The 26,147-nt window shown below is 37.9% G+C and overlaps 1 protein-coding gene across 1 annotated transcript in view; it reads left to right on the forward strand.

Annotated features, from left to right (window-relative positions):
• The window catches only part of MMP16 (matrix metallopeptidase 16), a 180,302-nt gene that overhangs the window by 107,510 nt on the left and 46,645 nt on the right, over window positions 1-26,147 (forward strand). The window contains exon 6 of the mRNA XM_068158513.1: window positions 22,573-22,734. Coding sequence (XP_068014614.1) covers window positions 22,573-22,734 — 162 coding nt within the window. The remainder of the gene's footprint in view (window positions 1-22,572; window positions 22,735-26,147) is intronic.

Consider the following 26,147-nt stretch of genomic DNA (forward strand, 5'->3'; position numbering starts at 1 on the left):
CCCTGAAGTCACATAGTCCATGTTTGTTTCCTGGAGTTCACCTTACTTTAGAAATATCTTTAGGCTAAATATAAATTCTAGTATGACAACACTTTTATCTTTAATAACATTGACTTTGGGTTAGGAACCTTTGTGTTCATTCAAATGTTGTATTGTTGAGTGTTTACATAAACAACTTTAATTTTGATTTTTTTTTTTCCATATAGACATTATTTAGAATAGAATAGAATTAACCAGGTTGGAAAAGACCTTTGAGATCATCAAGTCCAACCTATCATCCAACACTATCTAATCAACTAAACCATGGCACCAAGTGCCCCATCCAGTCTCTTCCTAAACACTTCCAGTGATGGTGACTCCACCACCTCCCTGGGCAGCCCATTCCAATGGCCAGTCACTCTTTCTATCAAGAACTTCTTCCTAACATCTAGCCTAAACCTCCCCTAGTGCAGCTTGAGACTGTGTCCTCTTGTTCTGGTGCTGGTTGCCTGGGAGAAGAGACCAGCCCCCACCTGGCTACAACCTCCCTTTGAGTAGTTGTAGACAGCAATAAGGTCTCCTCTGAGCCTTTTCTTCTCCAGGCTAAGCAACCCTAGCTCTCCTCATAGGGCTTGTGCTCCAAACCCTCAGCAGCTTTGCTGCCCTTCTCTGGACACATTCCAGCAAGTCAACATCTTTCCTAAACTGAGGGGCCCAGAACTGGACACAGTACTCGAGGTGTGGACTAACCAGTGTGGTGTACAGGGTGAGAATGACTTCCCTGCTCCTGCTGGCCTCACTGCTTGTGATGCAGGCCAGGATGCCATTGGCCTTCTTGGCGACCTGGGCACATTGATGGCTCGTGTTCAGGCCACTATCAACCAGTAACCCCAGGTCCCTTTCTGCCTGGCTGCTCTCCAGCCACTCTGACCCCAGCCTGTAGCACTGCCTGGGGTTATTGGCTGATGTGTAGAACCCAGCACTTAGATGTGTTAAATCTCATGCCATTGGACTCTGCCCACCTGTCCAGCCTGTCAAGGTCCCTCTGCAGAGCCTCTCAACCCTCTAACAGATCAATACCCGCCCCCAGCTTGGTGTCATCTGCAAACTCACTGCTGATTTTGGTATAGAAAAAATTTGGAATGTTCTTTAACATTGACTTAAGAGAGGTTAAAACCATCTGAGACTCCTCAGTGCATGCCAGTGTACATAAAACCAAATCTTCTCTAGCTTTTCTTTATGGTGATGCAGTGGCAGCATTTAAAGACAACTCTTAAAGGTGCCATTCCAAGAACAGACTTAGTCTTTCTCAGTAATTTTTGATTGTCCTTTGGAATTGGTAATTCTAGCATTTTTCCAATTTACTTAAGTTGTACGTTTGCCACAACTAAACACTACGCTAAAGTTATTCCTCACACAACCGAGCTCCAAGTTCATGTGACTAAGTTACTTCCGTTGTGTAGGAAACCTAATTTAAAGCTATCCTTTGCATCTCTGCAGAACAGTATCAAAGAAGAGTTTTTGTGTATACGTATTCTGTGTTTGATGCTTTGACAGGTTTTGGTTCCAAGCATCTTCAGTTATGCTAGTAGATCTTTCTCTGCCTGTTATACAGAGTTTGAGAGAGCCTTTTCAGCACACAATGACGCACAGAGGATGTTCCTAGCATACAAAAGATGATAAAGAACACAAGAACTGCAGAACTGTTGTATTTCAGTGTTACGCCAAATTTTGTGAACAATGAGAGGCTTTATCTAATTCCTTTCCTTTTCCTTTCTCACCTGAGATCTTCCAAGTAGCATTCAGACAATTACATAGCGGTATTTGTATCCTGGAGTTTGCAACAAAGATTTAAGCTAATATTTCTCCGGTGACCCAAGACCTCTATATTCTTATTGGAGAGAAAAATCTGTGCTATTGCATTGCTTGTATTTGTTCTCTTTGCGAGTTCAGCTCTACGAAACAACAGTAGGAGTCTTGTGTTTGTGCAGTTCAGGTACATAGTCTGTCACAGCATTGTGAGGCTAAATTGAGGTGGTTTTATGGGCCTCAGTGGGAGACCAGTGCTGCACATAATGTTCTGTGGGTTTTGGAGCTATTACTTCGAGCACTCAGGGAAATCTACAGATATGTGCATGCCAAAGTCAAGGTGTCAATTTAAAATGTGATAGCTCTTTTGGAGTACTTCCACATATGGATACTTTGAAAGTGTGCAAACTTCCATCTATCTCCTTCTCCTTTAACTTAAGTAACTTTTGGAGTGCAAAAGGGCATTCATATCTTATGTGCCTTTATGTCAGTTTCAAAAGCTAATTTTTAATCCATTATAAGATATTTTAAAGAAAAATAATCAAGTGAATTGATGCTATCACAAAAAATATGCTTTTATGTGTCTTAATACACCAAACCTTAATAGGTGTTACTGGATTATTTTTTTTCCTGCAAATTTAATAGTTTATGTACTTTAGTGTGCTCAAATGTACTATTTGAGGGAGACATTCCTGTTAGAACGGTGGCAAATGAGAAACCCCAGGATACTTTGGCTGGATGATTTGTGCAAAATTCATGACAATTACAATACAAATATTACCAGTGTTAAGTTTTCTGAAGAATTTTGGCAAATTCTGGTTGTTGAGATGGTATGAAGCGTGGATCTGTTGTCCAGAGAAAGCCTTATGTTATTGTAACTCTAGAAATAGCAATGTACGCGCAGTCGGTCCGTATATGCAGAGGGCATGTGCCAGTTTGTCTGATTGCTGACTTCATTATCAGGAGGGCAAAGTTCTGCAGATTATCTTAATTCATTAGCTTATGTCTAGGAATCTTGAAGGAATGTCCAGATATTCTGTGACAGGAACAAATTTCTGAGTTTCAAAAGACAAGCATGCCATTTGAGATTGACAGGAAGACTTTGCAGTCTCTCGGGCTTTCTATCCTCTTGAGCTCAGACTCAAAGCAAAAGGTTGAAAAATATTTATGATTCTAGCTATGAGTAATTTTTTCCCAAGTGAGTGTGTTGAGGGTTTTCTCGTTTGGGGGTTTTGGGGAGGGAGTGTTGTGGGATTGTTTTGGGTTTGTTTGTTTATTGGTTTGGTATGTTGGGTGAGGTTTGGTTTTGTGTTTTTCTTTCTTTTCAGAATTCATTGCTTCAGTAGGCATCTTCATGTAGTGTAGAAGGGGAAAAAGATCTGGTGATTTGTTTCTCTTTTAAATTTAAAATTAACTCTTGCCCCCAAAGGTTGATTTTCTTTGATTCCTATTCTGTTATTCCGGAGTTGTTTGAAACCATGGACCAACTTAGCAGCAATAATGCAAAGTCAAGATTCCCTGGAAAAGTACTAGCCTCGTTCTCCATCTTGTTGTTCTTTTAATGAAAAAGTCATGTTATCTGCCTCAGGACAGAGGCAACTTGTTGAAATGCTTACATAAGCTATTGTCTTTTTGAAAATAGTTTTCATTCCAAATTAGGAAACATACACAAATCCAGTATTCCGAGTATAGCTAATTTCTAAGGTAATTTATCTTGTTAGTTAATTGCAGTGTCGTCGTACTTTAGGGTTGGAGTTTAGTTGTTGGGTTTTTTTTTCTTATCATGTTTACCTGATTTTCTTGTGTCTTGTTTGATTTTAATAATGTCATGGACAGAAAGGGCAGTTCCAATAGAAATCCATCATCTCCACAGTGCAGCGCTGCTTTCCTTTGCTCTCAAGTCGGTGATGTGTTTTTGTGGTTTGCAGACCTGCCTTATCAATCATGTTCTGGCAAAGAGATCCGTGCTTTGACTCCTCCCTCATTCTGAAGAATGAGTAAGACTCTTTAGGAGTAAAGACTAATGGGCCTGTCGCTCAGGAAAAAGCCTCCTGTCGTACAATTTAACACTTGAAGGCTCTCTAAAATGATATATTTTGTTACCTTCATAATACCCTGTAACCAGAGTACAGCTGGTACCTTAACTGCAGCTGAGCTGTAGAGGTCTTTTCTCTGAATTTCTTTCCATAGTGCTGCAGGTGTTGGTGGAAGTACTGGTCAGAAAGAAGAACAAGAGACTTTCTGTCACAGGGGTGTAATAGAAGGAGGACAGAATTTCTTTTTCTAGGGAAGAAGGGATAGACTGGAGAATAAAAGGTATTGAGGTTTTTGGTTTTTTTTTTTGCAAGGTAAGGCAATATTAGCCTTGCAATATATTTGGACAAAATGTTTGCATTCATTGGACTGTAGCCTTCCTCCAGGCAGCTGTCATGTTCTACTTTTTCTGTTAGGATATGTAATTCTCAGGTTGTTCTGTAGGAGTAGACCTTTTCACATGCAGTAAACCCCATTTCCTTTATGGTCTGCCTGTCCAGGCTTCAGTGTGAGATGAAAGGCTTACATCTGTAACTTATTTGTGACAGGATGGTTTCTTCCTGCATATTGTGTTCCTAGAAGGTGTCACTTAAAACTCCAATTGTTGTGGAAACACTTGGCAACTATGGTAGCATGATGATGATGGAGTAAACAAATATTGAAGATGAAACGCTGCTCCAGAACAGCAAATCAGAATAGGCTGAAATGCCACAAGAAAACATTTCACAGTACATGGACTTAAAAAGGTAAAAAGAGAAAAGAATAAGCAGAAGATGAAAATCACTTTACATTAAGTAGCTGCCTGAAAAATCAAAACTTGTTGGGGAAAAAGTTTGAATTCTTATTTTCTCCAACTCAAGTTCAGGAGACAGAAAAAGAAGTAGACAGGAGAGGAAGGGTGAGGGGAAGAAATCTTAATGTACCACTCTTGAGGTTAAGGAGAGATTTCATAGTTCCCATGACTCCAATCCATTCTGGTGACATGTATGACCTCATTCTTTGAATGAAAATTTTATCAACTATGAATAATGTATATTCATCCAGAAAATGACAAAGACTTCTTTCTCAGTATGACAATAGTTTGGGGATATTTTATTGTCAAAATCCTGAACAAAATTGTTTTCCAAAGTGTTTATTTGCACTTACAGTATATCAAGTCACTCTGATGAAACTCAAAGTCACTGCCAGGGAGGAGGGAAAATAGAAACTGTCTCTGTAGTAAATTTTCTAGTAGCTAGCAGAAAAAATCCTGTTCTATGACCTGTCTTCCTGTGCCAAAATGGAACGTGGTGATCCTAATAGCCTTGACAAGCCCTTCCCACATATAATCTGTACACTAATAAATCTACAGAACTGAATTTTTTTTTATGCACAGCAACAGAATAAGAGGTTGAAGTATTATAGATTCTGCTAGAATGAAAAATCTGCTTTGTTATGGCATTGTTAAACCTCAGAGTCTATAATCTCCTTCTCCCCGGTCCACCAGGGTGCTACAGTGGGATGGGCCATATGCAGTCATGAGGTCTTATATGCAAGATGATTTCCCTTTTGTAAGGCTGGCAATTATTTGTCTTTATTTTGTTCTAACTTTAAGCAATGGCCTTTTGAAAGCTGCTAATAATGTGTGCTGAGTATAGATATTTTGCTACTGGGAAAAAAAATGCAGGGTAGATTTCTGCAATGTCGCAGTTTGGAATAGGCATTACCTGGCACCTTTGCTTTGTTAATAGCATTTAGTAATAAGTGAATAAAATAACAAATTCAGGAGGCCACTTTTCTGATCTGTACTTCAGAAAATATAAATCAGAAAGAACTCAAAATATATGCTACATACAGTACTCACTAGCTTTTCATTGCCTCGTTCCTGGGACTGAATTTTGCTTATGACCCTCATAACAGAACTTTGAAAAAGAGACAAGCCAATATTTTATCTAGGAGCTACTAAATGCAGTCGGTACAGTGAGGGGCTAGTTCTGAAGTGCTGAAGTATGTCTGTGCCCCTTAGTAAAGGATCATTAGCTGCTGTATTTTGGAGGGAAATTGTTATTAACTTGTTTGTGCCTTTTGTCTTTTTGGGGTTTTTGGGGTTTTTTTTTGAGGCATCCCTTGTAAAGCCTCAGAGAGGCCAAGACGTATGCTCAGTTCAGGCTGTAGTTTTCTCACTAACTTAAAATTGGACAATTTCAAAATCTAAATAAATCTTATACCCTTCACCGTTTCTGAAGAGAGACCCAAGAGTGGGACAGATGAAAAGCATGAAAGCAGTATTCTGAACAGTGGCTTCAGAGGAAGCTCTCTTATCTTTAGAAATCTATGTGTCTTGATTAGTTCTGTAGGCAAACCCCAAGGGCCATTTCATCGATCAAGTTTGTGTAGTATTCTGATATTCCTTGGCAACCCCAACCCATCAAAGCTAGGTTCCTTAATTAGTGACTATGCTCAGAAGTTTCATGTTGTGTCAGGGAAAGAAAGAAAGGAGTGAATTTTGCTGTTAATAGTCACCGCTAGCCACAAGCTGAATGAAAGATAGACACTGCCTATCAGCTGGGAATAATAACTGAGATGTATCTCTTCTTCCTCACTGTTGCACTACATATTTCCCACCAATCTCTTTCCCTGGATTTATTGTACGAATTATCAGCATAATTCCCATTAAATATAGGAAACTCTGAGATGGAATACTAAAAATTATGGTGCAGAGAGCAGAAAGGAAGACATTCAGAGAAGTGACCATCATGAATGAAGAGATATACACTATGCTCTCATGAAGAGGAAAATCCATTGCTAATACATATATATCTTATGGCTTTGTAATTTATATTTCCTTTCTTCTCCTGAGAGTGTATGAAAACATTTTTGTTATTTGTCAGAAGGTAAACATTTCTAACATAAAACATAAACTCTTACCTCTGTTTCAAAAATTGCATTGGTTTATCAAAATTGATTTCATGTCTGTCTGGCTACATGCACTTAAGTTAGATTCAGCTCTGTTTAAAGCAGCTATTCTTTTTTGTTCTGGGGAAGTACTATATGCATCTAAGCCTATTTAAGGGAGTGTTAAACCAGTTTGAATGGAAAGTGCGCTTCTTTTAACTAAATTAATTTAAGATTGACCTACTTACACAAGTGGAGCTTTTTTAAACCAGCAAGCTTTAGAAGTAGCTTCTGGGGGGAAATAAGGATTTCCTTGGAGCTTAGGTTTCAAGTACATTAAATACGATGCTTAATATACCTGTTACTGGCTGAAATCTGACCACAAAACCATGTCTTCTAGTGACAGAAGATAAACACAGTAGATGGGTGACAGAAGTTTGATACTCTTACTGTCACATTTGTATCAGTCGGCCCCATGATTTTTTTGCCTCTGTAGCAAATTTACCCATGCAAGTACTGTACCATACTGAAATTCTACAGAGATCAGTTCTTTCATCAAAGAATATACACTAAATAACATCAAGTGAAGCATCATTACAGAAGTAATAGGCCCTTTTAGTATGCACTTGCATTTAAATCTAAGGAGAATATTGCCACGGAATGCTTTAATTCATGTGGAATATTTGTAACGTGTATATCTGAGGTTGTGTTTTCAGGTGAACAACCCCAAAACTTTAACAACTAGGAGTTTTTCTGTTAACTCTCTGGCATTCAAAAAGTTGTTCAAGTTTTGCAGGCAATAGAAAGAGAATAAAAAACAACTTGTCATGTTGTACCATGCTATTTGTAGATTGCAAAGTTTCTTGGACCCTGATGCAAATACAGTATCTAGTGTAATGCATTGGACTCCAGTTAGTGCATAGATTCTGCTGTGGGCACTGTAGTGGCAGCCAAGAAAAATTTATGAAAATTCTGATCTCTGAACTGCGTAGATCAACCTGTAGTAAATTTCTTTTGGCTGCTGGTGTGGCTGACACAGTGTAGGAGATATATGCTGCTGGAAATATGAACCACTGAAGTTGGGAAAACTAAGTCCCCTAAGGGAGCTCTGTGTCTCAAACCATGCTCATGCTGTGCTTAGTCTAAAGAAAGCAGAGCAGAGCATGGGAGCTCTGTGTTACAGTAGTGACATTAATTTCGTGAAGCATAATTCTCTTAATAGATTATATATACCTTAATAAGCTCTAATCAATATCAATATCTCCCAGGCACCCAGTACCAGAACAAAAGGACACAGTCTCAGGCTGTGCCAGGGGAGGTTCAGTTTGGATGTTAGGAAGAAGTCCTATACAGAAAGAGTGATTGCCCATTGGAATGGGCTGCCCAAGGAGGTGGTGGAGTCGCTGTAATTGGAGGTGTTCAGGAGGAGACTTGATGGAGTGCTTGGTGCCATGGGTTAGCTGTTTGGGTGGGTTGGATTGGTTGATGGGTTGGACGCGATGATCTTGAAGGTCTCTTCCAACCTGTTTTGGTTTATTCTAAATAAAGTTTATTCAAGTTTTATCTGTAACCAAGCAGTGTAACCTTACAGTTGTCACATGCTTGTTATCCAGTTCTGTACCAGGACAAATACGTACAAGATTGATATTTTCTTTGCATTTGTATTGTATTATACTTGTGTATATATGTTTAAACACAGAATTGCCAACATGAGTTCAGATAAAATATTATCCTACAAAATATCCTGTATCCAGCTATGGCTATTAACAGATGCCTAGGGAAGAGAATAAGAGCAGGGCAAACATATGGCAACAAAACCCCAGCATATTCCCTTTTTAGCTTCTAGCAATCTGTGGCTCATTGAATTCTGAGCCACGGGCCATATTTTTGTGTTTAATAGCCTTTGAGGGATTTCCTTTCATGAACTGGTGTAATCTCTTTTTGAACTCATGTAAGCACTTGCTATCCACAACATTCTGTGGCAATGTATTCTATAGTTTAAGCAGATGTGAAGATCTACCTCCTTCTGAATGTTGAACCTGGCACTTAAAAATTCACTTTTTAGGTAGACTGGTTCTGATACTATGAGGAAGTAATTTCCTAATCGCTTTATCTATGCCATTCATAATTTTAGGGACCTCTGTCATATCTTGTTTCCAGGATAGAGAGATATGCTCTGTTCAGTTACAACTTTGTTTATATGTAGTTGTAAGGTTAAGGCAGCACAGCTTCTATTTTAAGCTGAATCCCTGGAGGTGTTTAAGACCAGGCTGGATGAGGCTCTGGGCAGCCTGATCTAGTGTGGGGTGTCCCTGCCCATGGCAGGGGGGTTGGAACTTGATGATCCCTGTGGTCCCTTCCAACCCTAACTGATACTATGAATGCAAATTGATAGAATTAGCAATATCATTTAAAAAAGCAGTTATTACATTTATAACATTGCACAATGATGAAGATGCCAGGATATTATTATGAAGAATTTTGAAGCTCCAGACAAGCGGAGTAACTGTTGATTATTTTCATTGCACCGTTTCCCCTGAAATCCTGTTAATTCAAGAAAATGTTTTCTGTGGATAATCCTCAAGGCTTCTAGTATTTAAATAGCAAACCAGTCTTTCCTCTTCAGTTAAGTGCATGTTGGGCTGATAGAACTTAACAGGGTAATAAGTCCTCAAACTTCCCAGATCTTCCATGGGTGGTTTGCTTGTTGTGCAGATGCCCACCTGTTCCATATCTAGTCATCACCAAGATCTCACATAAGATGGTAACTCTGTAATATTCAGTGTCTGCTACATAAAACATGTCCTTGAAAGTATTATCATAAGATTCAAAGCTGTACTTGGGAATAGAAAGAACCCTTTCAGTTATTAAAGAGCTGCTGGCTGGTGAGGACTCAGTCTTTACAAAAATTTACAAAATCACAGAATGTCAGGGACTGGAAGGGACCCCAAGAGATCACCCAGTCCAACCCCCCCTGCCAGAGCAGGACCACCTACACCAGGTCACACAGGAATTCATCCAGGCGGGTCCTGAATATCTCCAGAGAGGGAGAGTCCACAACCCCCCTGGGCAGCCCATACCAGTGTTCTGTCACCCCCACAGTGAAGTAATTCTTCCTCCTGTTTCCATGGAAATTCCTATGCCTCAACTTCCACCCATTGCCCCTTGTCCTGTCATTGGGCATTGCCAAGAAGAGCCTGGCTCCATCTTCTTGACACTCACCCTTTACATATTGATAAACATTAATGAGGTCACCCCTCGGTTTTCTCCTCTCTAAGCTAAAGAGCCCACACAGTGCTATACAGGCAGGAGAAGAGGATCTGCCTCCTAGTTTCCATTTACTGGGCAGAAGCCAGTTGATGGAAAATATTAACTGATAGAAAGATGATTACTTCACTTTTATTGCTTTGGGGGAGTGTTTTTGCTTTCATGGAACACCTCTTTGGCTTTGAGAAAAGCGCTTTACTTGCATATTGTTAAAGGGGAAATCTGCTTTCACTGACTGCCAGTGTGTAACGGTTTTGTGGATGAATCCTGACCCACATTCTATATGCATGTTTAGCTGGCTGACTGTAAGACATCTCAGGGGCTAATAGTGTGCGTATCATGCACACTGCTCTCATATCATGCTCTCAGCTTTCTTCTTGGCCTAAAAGTGCCAAGAGCACAATTATGCAAACGAAGAGACTGCAGAATGCATTGAGAAGATGGACTTTGTGGTATTCTTAATTAAAAAAATGGAAGGGTACACTGCTACACACATCTTATTGTGCTCTGTGTCTGTGGAAGCAAGGTGATATTTGCACTGGGGCTTAATTGCCAGAGATGGTCATGATGTGGATCGTAAACCAAAAAAAGGCAGTGTAACCTGAGCCACTAACTTGCATATTGCTTCTGTAGCAGTGTAGGTAAACACAGGTCATTGCAAGCCTATATGGAGTAGTTAGGGAAGTTGCAAACTCAGTTATCCATTCAAACTGCAATTGGAGGTTATTTCTCACATACCAGGGCCAGCAGAACAAACTGCTTGTATTTGCCATCTGCCTTAGTTTGTGATCAGCCAGCTTATCTTAAACTGCTAATGAAAAGTGTTAAAATGAAGTTGGCTGACTTTGCCTGGAAATAAATGAGGAAAGTTCACATTGTCGGTTACATCAACCAAGGAAACATATCTGAAAGGCAGAAGAGAACCTTGCAGACAATTTTGGCAACCATTGCACCTACATTTACAGAAAAAGAACTGCCATATTTAATTTTTTTTTCCCCCAAAAGATATCTTTGTCTCCAACAACTATTTACACACCAATGAAGATAAATTTATCTTCCCAAACTGGATTCATTTGATCAGACACTTACATTAGTATATTAAAAGTACAGAGTTAATATAGGGAAATTTAGTTGAAAAATATTATTGGGTTGTTTTGGGTTTTATTACTATTAATAAGTTGAAATGAATAAATGTGGTGGGTTTTGAGTTTGTTGCTGGTTTTCTGCTGTTTGTTTTTGTGTTGGTTTTTTGGTCGGTGGGGTTTGGTTTTGCTTTGTGGTTTTTGGTTTGGTTGTCTTGGGTTTGTGGGTTCGTTGGGGTGGTTTTGGTTGGTGGTTGTGTTGTTGTTTTTCACCCCCTTTAGTATGCTAGAAAAGAACATTGGGAAGGCTTTTTTGGTCAGGCAAACATGTATTTTGGATGAATGCATGCACAAAAAAACCACCAAAACTGGCTCCTATTTAATCCTTCCAACAGGAGGAAAGGTTAAGCCTAGCAGATTCTGATTCCTGAACCTGTGAGAGATTAGTCTAATTTTTGTTGTTACAGTTACAGTGGGGGGGAAGAATGTAATATATTCCAGTGGTTTGTTTTTTTTCTTATCTCCTATGTATCTTCTTAGATAGTGCTCTTCATCACCTTACAATAAAGGTAGTATTTCTTTAAAATGTATTATATAGAAATATCAAAACTAATGCTAATCATAACCTACCTTATGACCTATGAGATTTCACACCAGAGACTGAATTTCAGTTTCTGGGAAGATTGCTTGCCATGGAGGGCTTGTGGAAAGCCATCTTCTCAAACATACTGGGTTAAAGGAAGAGAAAATCAGTTCACACACACACAAAAAAAAAATGAACAAGCACACCCCCACCAAAACAAACAAACCAACCTCCCCAAACCCCAAGCAACTAATGAAGTAATGGATTGATTTTTATTTGTTTATTTTCAGTCTGACCTGCTAGCAGAAAAATTCTAGGGAAAAGAAGCTATCTATGATCTTTAGACTGTTGCATAAGACAAAGTGGCATTTCTGTCATTTAAAGAAGGCATCAAGCTCAGATCTCCATCTCTGGTGTGATTCAGAGAACTTGCAGTTTCTGTTTGCTGCTGGGACCACTTCATGAAGACTTTTTTACAAAGAGAGCAGCTCTAAGAAATCTGAGTTTTCCCAGAGATGTTCTGTAGAATATTACTGCTGTGTTGCCCTCTCCTTTCCCCTGTTTTTTTTAAGGGTAAACTGAATCTAAAAAATCATATTGCCAATTACTGTGGATGTTGTCATGGTTTCCTGAGAGAACGAGACAAGAATTTTACAGTAATTACATCTTTATCTGTTAGGCAAAACTGTAATGGATTGCTGTAGCAAATGCAGAAGAATATATGATAACCCTAAAATAGAAGGTAATACTCCACATGAGTTTTTTTAAAAGAATAATATATGACCAACTAATGAAAGATTTTTAATGACATCTGTATTCTCAAGCCTAGAGAATAATTTGTGCTTTATCCTGACAATTTATCACTTCAGAATGCCCAAACCATATGTTCTTGAGGCCAAAAAAGTTTCTCATCTATTTTTAGACTAATTCCCAAGTGACTTGGGTTTCTAAAAGTGCTGAGCAGCTAACACACCTACCTGGAAACATATACAGCTAAAACACCAGGTTAGGGAAAAAAGATTAAAAGAGTAAAAACAAAAAGGGCCACCTAAATTAAACCTATAATAAGCAATACTGTCTCATGCAAAATATTTTGTTTTAGTGGGCAAATTTAAGTCTCTAGGTCAAGTCAATGATGTGCTTCCTGATTTTGTACATATATCACTTAAGTCCATATCCTGTACTTTTATAATTAATGTTTTGCTGCTGCTTTAAATGAAAAGACTCAAGTCAGAAGCCAGAAGACTTGAGGGGGTGGAATTAATCTGACCATATGTTGATGTTTATATCTGAGTTAATCTCATAGAGTCCCTTTAGAATTAGAGGGGAGATATATTGCCTTTGTGGGTAAGATTTGTTGCATCCTGAAGTTGGTGTCTAAAATAAACTAGATGAATCATGTCCTGAAATACCTGTTTCTCATCGCTGTCTGTGAAAGGTACAGGTATAGACATTTGTATTACAGTTTTCTCTACCTAGATGACTTCCATCAGTGATGCTGAATCATGTGCAATTTCAGATTAGAGGAGAACTGCAGTGATAAGTACTTCCAAATAACAACACCAGCTGGGGTCCGAAGAAATCTCTCAGGGATGCTGTCTCAGTTTGGTTTTGGGGAACAGTTCATTATTATACTCAGAAAGGGCAATTACTGGTGTGAGCTATTCCGTGTCTCTCAATATGGCAGGACAAATGCTCTCCCATTGGTCTAAATAGGATAATTCATGAGTGGATTGCATCACTTAAATTTTGAATTCATAGTTGGCAATATGGTAATGTGTAAAGATGTTTGTAGTTTCCCTTTTTCTAAGAGTCATCCATAGCTCCTTTCTTATGATGCAGTTTAGGAACTGATACAATGTTAAGACTGAGGAAATGGGATATTCGCTGAGCCTTCACAGCAGTGACACAGGATTAATGTTCTTAGCTATACTCCAGCTAGCAGGGCTAGCAGATGCAATAAAAATATTAGGGTCTGAGCTTCATGAAATGTTAGCAGCTATAGTCAGCCCTTAGCTGGTCTGTATTTTTAATTATCACTTGTGTTACTGGCAAGGCTGGTCACAATGACTGTCAGAGATAGAGACATAATGATCCCAGACCTGCCTAAGTGCAGAATATGGTAGAGTAGCTGTTTGGAGCAGTGTTTCCCCAGTATCTCTGCACTTGGCCCTCTACTTTCCTGTGGGAAATTGATGTGGTGCATCTGGCATTGTCCTTTCTGCCTGTCTGTGCCTGCTGATGACCCCCAGACTGGGGTCCTGCTGACCTCCTTATGCACAAAAGGGAATGTGTGCCAAAATTTACCTCTTCCCTGGCCAACATTCCTGTGTCAAAGCTCTTCTGTGCTTTGGCAAGGGCAGATAACTTATACTTTCATCTTCTTCTTTAAGCATCCTCTTGTTACAGGCTTTCCTCCTCCAGGAGGCTCAGAAGGATGGCTTGTGTGCGTAACCATCTTGGCCTCTCCAGCGCCCTTTGCCTTGCCCTCTGTAATCTTTCATCCTGGATGTTGCCCCTCCATGGCAGTTGCTGAGGCATCCTCATGCCAAGAAGTGCCAAACTGACAGTATTCTCAGAGTGCTAGTGGAACTTACAGTTCCTCTAGCCAGAATGAAACAGTTAAATGGAAATATTTAGTAGTAATAGCAGATTATCCAATAGATCAGAGAATTCCATATGACTAAATTTTAACAAAGTAAAACTAAAGTAGCAGATTTGTCCTTCTGTCACTTTCTCCATATATATGATCCTCAGTTTGAAACTGTCTCAATTTAGAATATGGTACATGCTTGGATCAGGTCTCCCTTTGAAGTCTACAGACTTCTTAGAAAATATATCTGCTTTTCAGATCAGAAAACTTCTAATGATTTTTTTTTTTTTTCTTCTCCTAATCACTTTGCCAATTAGGATTCAAAATTCCCAATTCTTTTATCAGCAGTCCATGGGAAAAAAAAAAAAGATTAGACTATTCTATCTTGATTTTTTTTTCCATTTTTTTTTTCTTTAGTAGGAATTAAACAAAATACAGTGAAGGAAGAACTGTTCATATAAAATTCCCAGATATGTATATACAATACTGTGTTGCTTTCTCTCTCTTTAAAAACAAAAATATTAAGCCATATGTATCTGTTAATTAGATGCAAAGATCAGGTAAGAATAATGACCTCATTTTGATAGCTTTAATGTGAGTTAAGTGAAAGGATAATATAATTGCTCTCAGTAGTTGAAGTGACAACGTGGTAAAAATTTTCCTCTGCAGAAAGCTACCACAGGATTTATACATAAATTAAATTCTATGCACATTGTGTTGTGAGGATTTCGGTGATCTGTAGGACCCTTTCAGATTTCTGCCCCATGGCAAGTTTTATCTATTGTGAATATTGGCAGCGTTGACTTTGACCTTCCTCCTAGTAATTACACACATTTCTTTGTAGCAGGACACATAGGACATTAGGGCAAATCAAGAGGAAAAAAAAGTCATCCCTTCAAAGCAAAAGCAGCCACAGTGTCAGCATGCTAGTGTTTTAGCTGAGTGGCTTAGAAACAAAGCTTACATTTTTGTCAAAGGCCAGGATTTGATTTTAATATGCACTGAAGCAGAATTAAGGTTTTTATACATTTAATCTCACCCGGACTGACACTTACTCAGGGGTGGCAGAAAGATGTCCATTCACTTCCCATGAATGTCCTCTTCCTCAGGGACAGGACCATGGAGGATAGCTGAAAGCTGTGCTATGGAACCCTTTTTTTTTGTGCACATATCCAAATCTCCAGTCACAGAATGTGTTTATTTTCACAGCCTTCAGAAAGGACTTTTAAATACTTCTGCAGCTTATTGTTCCCACAGCAACAACTAAAAGCAGAAACAAAGACAAGATGGAAAAGGGTAGAAATAGATAAGGCTGCCAGGGTACTTGCAGCATGTGCAGTTGCATTGAAACTACTGGAGAAACAGCTTAAATGCTGTGGGGCTTCCTGGTCATTTGTAATGCTGTGAGAATTACTATTGTATTTTCAAATATGTGAAGTCGTTGAAAGAAAATAATTGATGATGATCTTTTCTAGCAAAATGCAAAATTCTGTTATTTTGGATAAAATTATCTAAAGCTAACCATGAAAATACCCCCCACAAATTTCTCATTTTGTTAATCAACATAAGGATTACTAGGAGAATGAAAATTGCATTTGAGGATAGTATTCAAATTCAGGAATGGATCTGAGCTATGAAGAAGTTAATCCCAGGATCTAAATTCAACGTGAGGGTTGGTTTTTTGGCTGTTTGTTGGGTTCATAGTCACAGCAGGGTTTCCTCAAAGCATGAAATGAAGCTATAAGTATTATATTTGCAGAAGGAAACACATACCATCTTATTTCCACTTTTATTTTTTGAGAAGCAACAAGCTCTCACATTTTTCTTTCCCTCCCCTAGCATTATCTCCAGCTGCTCCACTTTCAATCTTTGGAGGAGTTGATATTGATTTGCTAGTCAGAATAGTTTGCAAAATGTTTCACTACTAGTGATTGAAACTGAGAAACAAAGCAGAAATATCCTTACATCCATGCTTTTTTTAGAAAGAAAACGAAGAATACCTTAAGTAATTGGTTCCACCTACTTCCAACAATTTACTGGAACGTTGTAGAATGTGCTTGGTAATAAATCTAATTAGTAAGGTAGAAATTCTTAACTTTTGCATATCTTTGTCTTCCAAAGTTAAGGTTGATCTGTAGTATTAAAAAATGTAGAGTAGAACTAAACAGGTTGGAAAAGACCTTTGTGATCCAGTCTACCCTATCATCCAACACCACCTCATCAACTAAACCATGGTACCAAGTGCCCCATCCAGCCTCTCCTTAAACACCTTTCAAATATCTTAGTGGGCTCCTGACTTGTAAATTATGCCCACAATATGCAGAAACAGTAGAATGCTGCCAAGGGGGCATACACACCTCTAAACTCCCTTGCTCTTGTCGTATCGCATCAACAACCACTGAGTCACCTGAAGACAGTCTTGCCCTATACGAGTGTCCCCCTGTCAAATTTCAAGGAAGCAAGTTTAAATTTGTCACTGGTTGGTTATTTTTTAAAGTACCTCTATTTTTGAAAGACTGGTCTGTGGGGGTGTAAGCATATTGTTATAAACAGTATATTAGTGCATACTTTGTATACAACAAACTGCCTGTGCCTTCCCTTCTGCCTGCAAGCATGAATCAGTAAGTCAACTTGCAAAGATGTTTAGTGTTTGTGCTAGTGTATGTAATAAGAGAGTAAATGAAACATTTTAATGCCCCTCTCTATTATTACAATGAAAAAAAAAGGCTAAATGTAATAGATCAGTTAGTGAAAAAATTGTTTCAAATAGCATGCACAAAATAGGTATGCACAGTTCATACGGGAAATGAGTATACCATATCTGATACCTTTTTATTTATAGCCTCTTCATTTTTCAGAGCTACTGCACCATCTCAGATTCGTCTATTCCAAAATAAGCACCAAGCTACTGAATTTCAGTGCCAATGGCAGAAGTCTGAGATAATGTCAAGCAAGTGTATATGATTTCTTAGACTGGAAAATGTGGCATCGTTATTGGAGTAAGAGAGTATGCCTGTGATTTATATTTAGGTCCATGTATACTTTCCATATAACATATATATGCCTATATGGTGTTTATATAAGTGCATACTTAATGTATATATTCAATTCTGCTATATTGCAATAAGGTTAAGAGAGAATGAATCTTCTTTTATCACTGGCTGTTGAAACAACACATTCAAAATCCTGTCCTGTCTGGAATGATAATTACAAAGATAAAATACTTTTTTTTCCCCCTTTTTTCTTGTTTTTTATCCTTTTGTTGTTGTTGTTCTTTCTGTACACCGTGTACAGTAAGAACCTTACTCCAAAGTTTGCAGCGTTTCAGCCAGTTGGGATTAGCAGCATTGATTTAATGAGTCAATAGTACAAAAGAACAGAGCATTGAAAATGTGAATTCCAAATATATTGAACACATGTATGCAGTATTATCTGATGAACTGTAGGTTTGACTTTGAGGTACTGTTTTGCTGTAAGGTTATAACAGAAGTCTGTCTTGTGCAGATTTACATTTCAGATTCATATGGATTTAATCTGAAGTCATCTCTCTGCGTCACGGGAAAAATGAAGTAGAATAATCTTGGAAGAAATGGTGTAGGTCCTTGTATAAAATATTTGTATAGTTTCCCTGCTTGTTTGTCACTTGAAATTCCTAGATTTTTTTTTGGTTTTCTCTGGATGGATGGGAAAAATCTTCCAGAATGTGGTCACGTGGCATTTAAACTATGGATAACTCAAGCTCATGTGTTGTAGCAGTTACTGGCCCATGCCAAAGAGAAGAGCCAAGTGACGTGCCCTGAGGTGTCATTTAGTGTCTTACTGAAAAGGTGCCTAAGTGATGGATTGAAGACTTGCTAAGCCATTAGGGTATCCCTTTTAAAAATTAAGATTGCATACCATTTCAAGCAGGAATTAATGTCTTCAGAACTAGGATTTCCTTATAGCTTGCTGTGTACAAACCTATTAGCTTTGTTTATGTCTAGACATGAAAAATAGTTTATATATTAGCTACGGGAAAAGGCTTCCCCATACACCATGTTCCACAGTGCTGGCTGTTGAATATTTAATGTATTAATACATATTTATGTTCTGGAGTTTGTGCAGTGATTGTAAAGTCAGGCAGATTTAGTGCCTAAAATAGTTTATAGCCTCAGAGAAAAGTGTCAGTATAAAAATAATCATTTTGTCTTAGTTCTTTACACATAGTAAAGAATTTCACATTTCCTTGTGAAACTCAACTTGAGATAAACCACTAAAAACAATCACAATCTTTTAGAGCTTCTATCCCTTCTATTCCAAATCTCCATGCTAATGAAGAGCACAAGAACAGTTTTGGACTTGTGAAATGTATTTTCCAGTATTTCTTTATGACTCTATACACAAATCTAACAAGAGGTGACTGAGACTATCATAATGAATATTCACCATCCTATATCCTGTAGTGGCAACACTCAGTTTAAAAGTCATCATAGTCAAACATAGTTTACCTCTGTTACTCATGACTTGTTTAAAAGTTTTGTGAGGATGCTTTGTTTGACATGTGGGCTGAAATATGTTTGAGCTTGAGTAATGTGTGCTGAAATATAGAAAGATTTGGGTCTCTTTAATGGTGGAAACTGAAAATATTATTAAAATGATATCCAGTGTCTGAACAATAACAAATCTAGCCTGAGCTGATATGAATGTTCACTTGCCTTTACACTCCTTCCTCTGACCACTGGCCAAGGAACTGAAGCTGGCCTACTATCAACCTTGCAGTCACAAGTCCTGCGCATTCTAGAGAGAAAGAGCAAGCATCTAGGCTTGTCTTTCAGCACACTCAGTAGCTGGTTACGCTAACATTGAGATGCTCAAGGCAAGTCTGCTCCAAAAAGCAAAGTGGCGCTGGGTAATTGTTACCTAATTGGAGAAATCTAATTATACGCAGAGCAAAAATTGATGGAAACTAAGACGGTAGTAAGTCCTACCTATGCTGGTCTCAGACAACACATCTTGGACTGGTTTAAATCTCAGTTCAACTGTACTACGTTATTTGGGTCAGTTTAAATTCAGGATGCCCTGGAGACAATCATGACTCCTGATGGAAATTGTTATGAATAATGGGGCTATTTGAGTACAAGTAGAAAATATGTTCCCTGTTAAATCACTGTCACCCCAGGCAAGAATATTATTCTCCCAGCTTTCCTGTGACCTTCTCCCTCTGCCCTTTTTCCTTTGCTCCAAGGACTGCTATGTCTTTGCCACATTTAAGAGGTGCCCTGATGGCTGTAAGTTGCATTGCAGGAGACAGAAATTTTCATAACCCTGATTTTTTTCCTTTGGGACATAGTCCAGAGGGGCAGTCAGATGGTGAATATGCTTTTGTTGTTTGTTTGTTGTTTTTTGTTTGTTTGTTTTTACATAATAACCTCTATCCAAAAGACAAAGGGAGAAAGATAAACCAAGAAACAGCCTTCCCTTGTGTAACATCTGTTCTCTCACACAGTCTCACTTTCATTTAGAAGTGCTACTTAGAAAGTGCTCTACTGTATGCTTATTATCTGTGATCCCAGAAGGAAGATCTGCCAGTAGATAACAGTGTATTTTATTTGCCTGATTTTATGTATTTCACACCCCTTCGAGGGCAGCATGCAACAAAAAATGGGAATTCCTGGAGATCTTTGTGGGTACACATTAAGAACTGATAACCAAATGATGTATTGATTCTTTGTGCATTGCATAACTGGTGCAAATAAACTCAGCAGACTCTTCCAAGCCCATTTATGTGATTTCTTAATACATTGGCTGTTGTAACAGGTTCACTTCCTAGACTTCCTATCACAAACAGTAGAGGTTTAATACACATGTAAAGCACTCTTTGGTCTACTGATGCTGATTAGCCTAATAATCATGGAATCAAATACTATTAATTTAGAATCATTTGATACCCACATGAAATAATTTTTGGTCTACTGATGTTGATTAGCTTAATAATCATGGAAAAAAGTACTATTAATTAAAAACATTTTGAAAATGGTGCAGTAAATACTGTGGCCATCTTAGTGCAAGTATTACTATAGGATCTACAGTGGTTAATATTCCTAATTCTGATGTAGGAAGCACAGGTTTAGGAGGCAACTTTGCCTTTCACAAGGTCTGAGAAGCAAAACAAAATTGCATCTTAAATATATGAGTTAATGCCAGACAAAGAAATATTTCATTCTAGTCTGAGTTAGAACTCTAACCTTTGTGGAAGGCAGAAAAGAGCAGAAAAATGTGAGACATATCACGGTCAATATATTAACATCACCTTCCTTTGTGTGTTTCCATCTTAAACCTATCAATTTTTAAATGATGTTAATTATTCCATTATGAGTGCAGAATGAAAACTTTTACAGAACTGCTCCTGTGCATCACTTCCACTGTTGAAGTTAGCTACAGGAGCTGTGGATTATTCATGTGAGATAATGTCAAGATCAGCTTTCACTACACAGAGATTCAGATATCAGAAGAATTTGTTGCCAGGACAGTCAAGCTTATCAAACCTCTTTTACAGCAGCACATTGAGAATCTGCTGTACTATAAAATGAGCTACATCCAAGAAAACATATTGTAATGAAAATATTTCATCTGGAAACCATATAATTATAAATGATAGGATAAACTCTTCTCATTTCTGAAAGCACATTATGTCATATTAATTTTTGAAAGATATGGTTTTTTCTGCATTTTTATACTGAATAAAGAAAACCAAATGCACTTAAGTTTTCATGTTTCCAGATTAAGAATCAGAAAGACATGAAGACACTTTGACAACTAAGCACATAGATTTAGTTGTGACTGTTTTCTTGCTTTCAGTTAAACATTTATTTTACAAACATCATCATGGCTCCATACATCATGAGGACATTACTGCCAAGTGTTTCCTCTTTCATATATGCTTGGGAGAAAATGTATTTCTTTGTGTGTACATGAGAAAATAGTTGAGAAACTGAAATGCTGTCAACTATTATATCCTTAAGGTTCTGCAATTATATATATGTGTGTGTGTTTTCTATTGTTAATTTTACCTTTTTAATACTGCTAATATTATAATACTACTTAGAATTCCAGTGCCAGAAGTGGGAAATAATTGTCTATCCCCAAATTATTTACAATATACAACACTCTATTAGGCCCCAGTATAGGCTTTTCATTATTTATCCTGTTTTGCCATCAAGAAATTACCTGCTGTAGGTGGCACCAGTTTCACTTCAAGCCAGCTATCTAAAATTTAGATGCAGCATAATATGCTGGTTTAAAATACTTCACTTGTCAACAGGACAGGAACACTCTTCCAGAGGGTAATCCTTCCCATGCCAAGATGGGGAATATGACCAGTATCCCAGATGTGACCCACTCTGAGTGGCTGTAATGCATTTTTCCAAAGTCTTGTTATATGACAGGGTGACTACAGACAGAATCTGTAGAAAAGGCTCATAAAAAGATATGCTGAGCTTAGTCTCAGATGAATAAATGTAGACAAAATTAATAGCATAGACATCCAGCACTGAAATACGTAGAAATAATCCTGTTGGCTTTGATATATATTTGTTTCATAAATTCTACTGCTAAAACTTCTAGTTGTGCCTAATACCTTGCAACAAAGAGATGAAAATATGGTTTTTATAAGGGAATAATATGAAAGTTAAATCAGTCTATGACACAAGTATGTAATTTTATGTTTTAGACCTACTAAAATAGTTCTAATATTTAAGTAAGCAATTAGACTTAGCAGGGGAATTACACAACAATACAAATAAGGGCATCTTATTTTGAGGAGGATTGCACAACACCTGTATTTTCTTTGTTAGGGTTTCAGTTACAGTCATTCAGAGCATCCACAAATAATTCTCAGGTGTCTGATTACAGGCAGTTGGACCACAAAGTTCTCTGTGGGTTTTGTCCTAAATAGTTTGTCAAGTTTACCACACAGACCAAGGATGTTTTTCCCTTTTGGAGCAGCATTTCAATGCAAGTATTTTTAGTCAGGTTGACTGCACTTCAGGTCAGAAATTGCACAAAAGCCTAGGCATGAGGTATGACACTGGAACCCTGCACTAACCGTGTGCCTCAGCTATGAAAGACTGCATTTATTGTGACTGTAAGAATATTGTATATTGTATGTAACAATAATTATTTCTTGGAAAAAAAAAAGGGAAAGTTGCTTTTGCCATCCCACTGTCCTTTTGATTCATTGTAAGCCTTGCCCTATAAGAATCAAATTCAGTGAAAATGTTTACCACGTGCCAAGTTCTCCACTTGTGTTATTTCTGTTACTATGCCTATGGTTTCAAAGGTCTTTTTCTGTTTTTTCTCCCTTCTCTTCATAGGAAATGATCTGTTTCTAGTTGCAGTGCATGAACTGGGACATGCTCTGGGCTTGGAGCATTCTAATGACCCTACTGCAATCATGGCTCCATTTTACCAGTATATGGAAACTGACAACTTCAAGCTGCCTAATGATGATTTACAGGGTATCCAGAAGATATATGGTATGTTATGCTTTATTTAAGCAAGGTTAAGTTTTTTGCTTTTCAATGTATTTTAGTTATTGTGCTACCTCTCCAAAAGGGTTTGTTAATGTAGACTCTGCCGGTTGTTATCATAGAATCGATGAGGTTGGAAAAGACCTCAAAGATCATCAAGTCCAACCTGTCACCCAAGACCTCATGAGTACCAAACCATGGCACCAATTGCCACATTCAATCCCCTCTTGAAAATTTCCAGGGATGATGACTCCACCACCTCCCTGGCCAGCCCATTCCAATGGCTAACAACTGTCTCCATGAAGAACTTTCTCCTCATCTCGAGCGTAAACTTCCCCTGGTGCAGCTTGAGACTGTGTCCTCTGGTTCTGGTGCTGGTTGCCTGGGAGAAGAGACCAACTCCTTCCTGGCTACAACCCCTGAGTCTCCTCTTCTTCAGGTTAAACAACCCCAGGTCCCTCAGCCCCTCCTCATAGGGCTGTGCTCAAGGCCTCCCCCCAGCCTCGTTGCCCTTCTCTGGACACGTTCAAGAGTCTCAATGTCTTTCTTAAATTGAGGGACCCAGAACTGGACACAGTACTCAAGGTGTTGCCTAACCAGTGCTGAGTACAAGGGCAGAATGACTTCCCTGCTCCTGCTGGCCACACTCTTCTTAATGCAGGCCAGGATGCCATTGGCCCTCTTGGCCACCTGGGCACACTGCTGGCTCATGTTCAGCCAGCTGTCAATCAGTACCCTCGGGTCCCTCTCCATTTGGCAGCTCAATAGTAAGCTTATGCCAGAGGCCGCTTTATGAACAGTACAAAGATTCTGATTAAACTCTCTTACTTTGTTTCTCACTCTTTGTAACTTGCACTTAAGTTTGTACTCATCCGGAGCAGTAATTTTAGATGTTTTAAAGAGGTATAAAGAAAATCTTTGAAAGAGGATCCCAAATTATGAAAATATTAAGAATTTCAGGCCTTTGACTATAATGAGCTTATTTCCACAGTAGTCCAAAGTCTTGCAACTGGATGAATTGATACCTTCTCAATTTATCAGTTGCCTAGGTGTACAAAATTTGTGTTCCCAGAAAAAAACAAAACAATTTTATGATAAATATTGCAAACTGATCTCTAAAAAAATGTTACTGCTAGCCCTAGATTTTGAGCTACCTGGGAAATGGTCCATTTATTTAAAATATGGGGTGTTAGGATTTTTATAGGCTGATATAAAAGACATATGTGATGTAAATAAGTTCTGCATCTATTGAATGAGATTTTGTAATCAATGTAATTGAAAATTTAAAAGGTGAAATAAAAAAATATGATTATGATTGTGGTTTGAATCTGGCACTAATTCCCATATTGCTTTTCCTTACATTTCACAATATGTGGTTTTTATACTTGGCTTTAAAGACCTTGATTTTGTTGATATTTGTTAAATAGTGCATATTTTATTTAAAAATATATTGTAATAACTGTGTGGTATCTATATATTATTGCTATCTATAGTCACTGCTTAGGGCTGAGCCCACCAGGACAGCATCCAGTACATATAATTTGGAATTATCTTGCTTAATATTCCCCAACTAATTCTCTATTAAATTCAGTTTTGTGCTCACATATATTTTCATTTTAAAGGTTTGTCAGGTTTACATAAAATATTATCAGGGCCATTCCTTGTTTATCTTTGCAAAGCTTCTTAATACAAAACACCATGGAGTCTGCAAGGATCTAGTTAGCGGCACAATAGTGCTATGTGATGATTGTTCTCCCCGGCAGCAAAGTGTTATATTAACAATAACTGAGAGATATTTTCATAAAGCATAAATAATTTCAAAATGATTGGCTGATCATGTTTTGTTTGGTTGTTGGGTTTTTTTTTCCCCCCTGTGTGATTAGCTGGAAAGGAGGTTGTTTCTCATGACCTCATAAGTTGGTAGTCTAGACTTAAGGGCTAGACAAGGATATTTTTCTGAAAACCAACTGCTAAGCTTTAACAGCTGTGGGCTATACGTTAGTAGGAGAAATGTGTTACCCCTGGGAAGTAATATCTGACATCACCACCAAATGGCATATGAAAACTTTGGTTTGAGGTTAAAAACTTTCCAGCATGAACTACTACAAACTGATTCCTTTGCTGCCTTTAAAATCAAGAGGTGATCTGGAATCATACGCCTCAATAAAAATGTCGCACCTATTAAAATAATTACTTTGGTCTGCAGTATTCCTTGAAACAGCATTATTAACTGTAAATTATAAATGTCACAAGCTTTAAAATGGTGAATTAAGTAAATGCCTTATTAAATTGCATGACAACCATTTGGCAAGTTTAATATTTCCTCACGTAGTCCATTTTGTTCTTGAAAAAGTATAAATCTTCTTGGCAAAGTTATCAGATGCCATTTCTGCATCTTTAGGGTTGCCTTAACTATTCTAAAGCTGGTCATGATGATTCATTAAGTATTTAAATGATGTGGAGAGAAGCCTAAAGAGAATGAGCCAAACTCAAATTTTCATTTCAGAAATCTTACTGAGTCAGCTGAAATTTCTTATCTTTTTGTACATGGAAAATGATTAAATTTGGTAACACATGTAGAGATATTTTCAGTACACCTATTGCAAGTCATTCTGTATGCCATTAGGATTATGAAAAGCATCTGTTTAGGAGGGCCTTTTGACTTTCAGGTAGAGAAATTAGGAGTGCGATAGTTATTTCACCTGTCATCAAACTCTGTATGTTATGACAGAAAATGTATTTGAAAGAAGAAAAATGTTGTTAAACCACCGTACAGAGTTTTCATTTTTCACTTTAGCTCTTTTTAATCAATGCAACCTCAGAACAATTCCTTTAATTTCCAGCTATCTAGCTTTGTAAGACTCACTAGAAAATAAAAATGAAAACATGGAGTAAGTAATTTCAAAATATTGAAGTGAGCATGTGAATTATAGTTTTTGTTTGTATGGATGCCTAGGATTTGAAGTCCTATACATAGCTCCTATACATAGCAAGGGACATTGGGAAAAACTGGCTATGTCCTGTCACTAATGCGTGACACTACTTGGCCTATGAATTAGGTCAGTAGGAAATAGCAGGTATTCTATCTATATGCATATGTGAATTGATGAGTGGAAGTTAAAATCATTAATTGAAAATCCACTGACTGCTGATGATCTTATTAAGAGTTTTGGGTCTTTTCATTATTTGCCTCTATTTTGTGCAATAGACATTCTGTTTAAATAGTTCTTACTCAATTGATAAACTGTGTGCTATGAATTACTTATTATCTGAAATGATGGTGGGCTACACGTCCTTTGCAGGTTTTATTGGAATGGTGTTCCAATAATGAAGGAAGATTCTGGATAGTTAAAATTAATTAGCTTCTTAATTTGTGCCTTGGTTTTATGGTAGTTCTTCATTATACCATTTAACAACAC

This window comes from Melanerpes formicivorus, unplaced genomic scaffold (genome assembly GCF_026170545.1).
Source record: "Melanerpes formicivorus ecotype bairdi unplaced genomic scaffold, bMelFor1.0.p_v2 SCAF_40, whole genome shotgun sequence".
Lineage (NCBI taxonomy): Eukaryota > Metazoa > Chordata > Aves > Piciformes > Picidae > Melanerpes > Melanerpes formicivorus.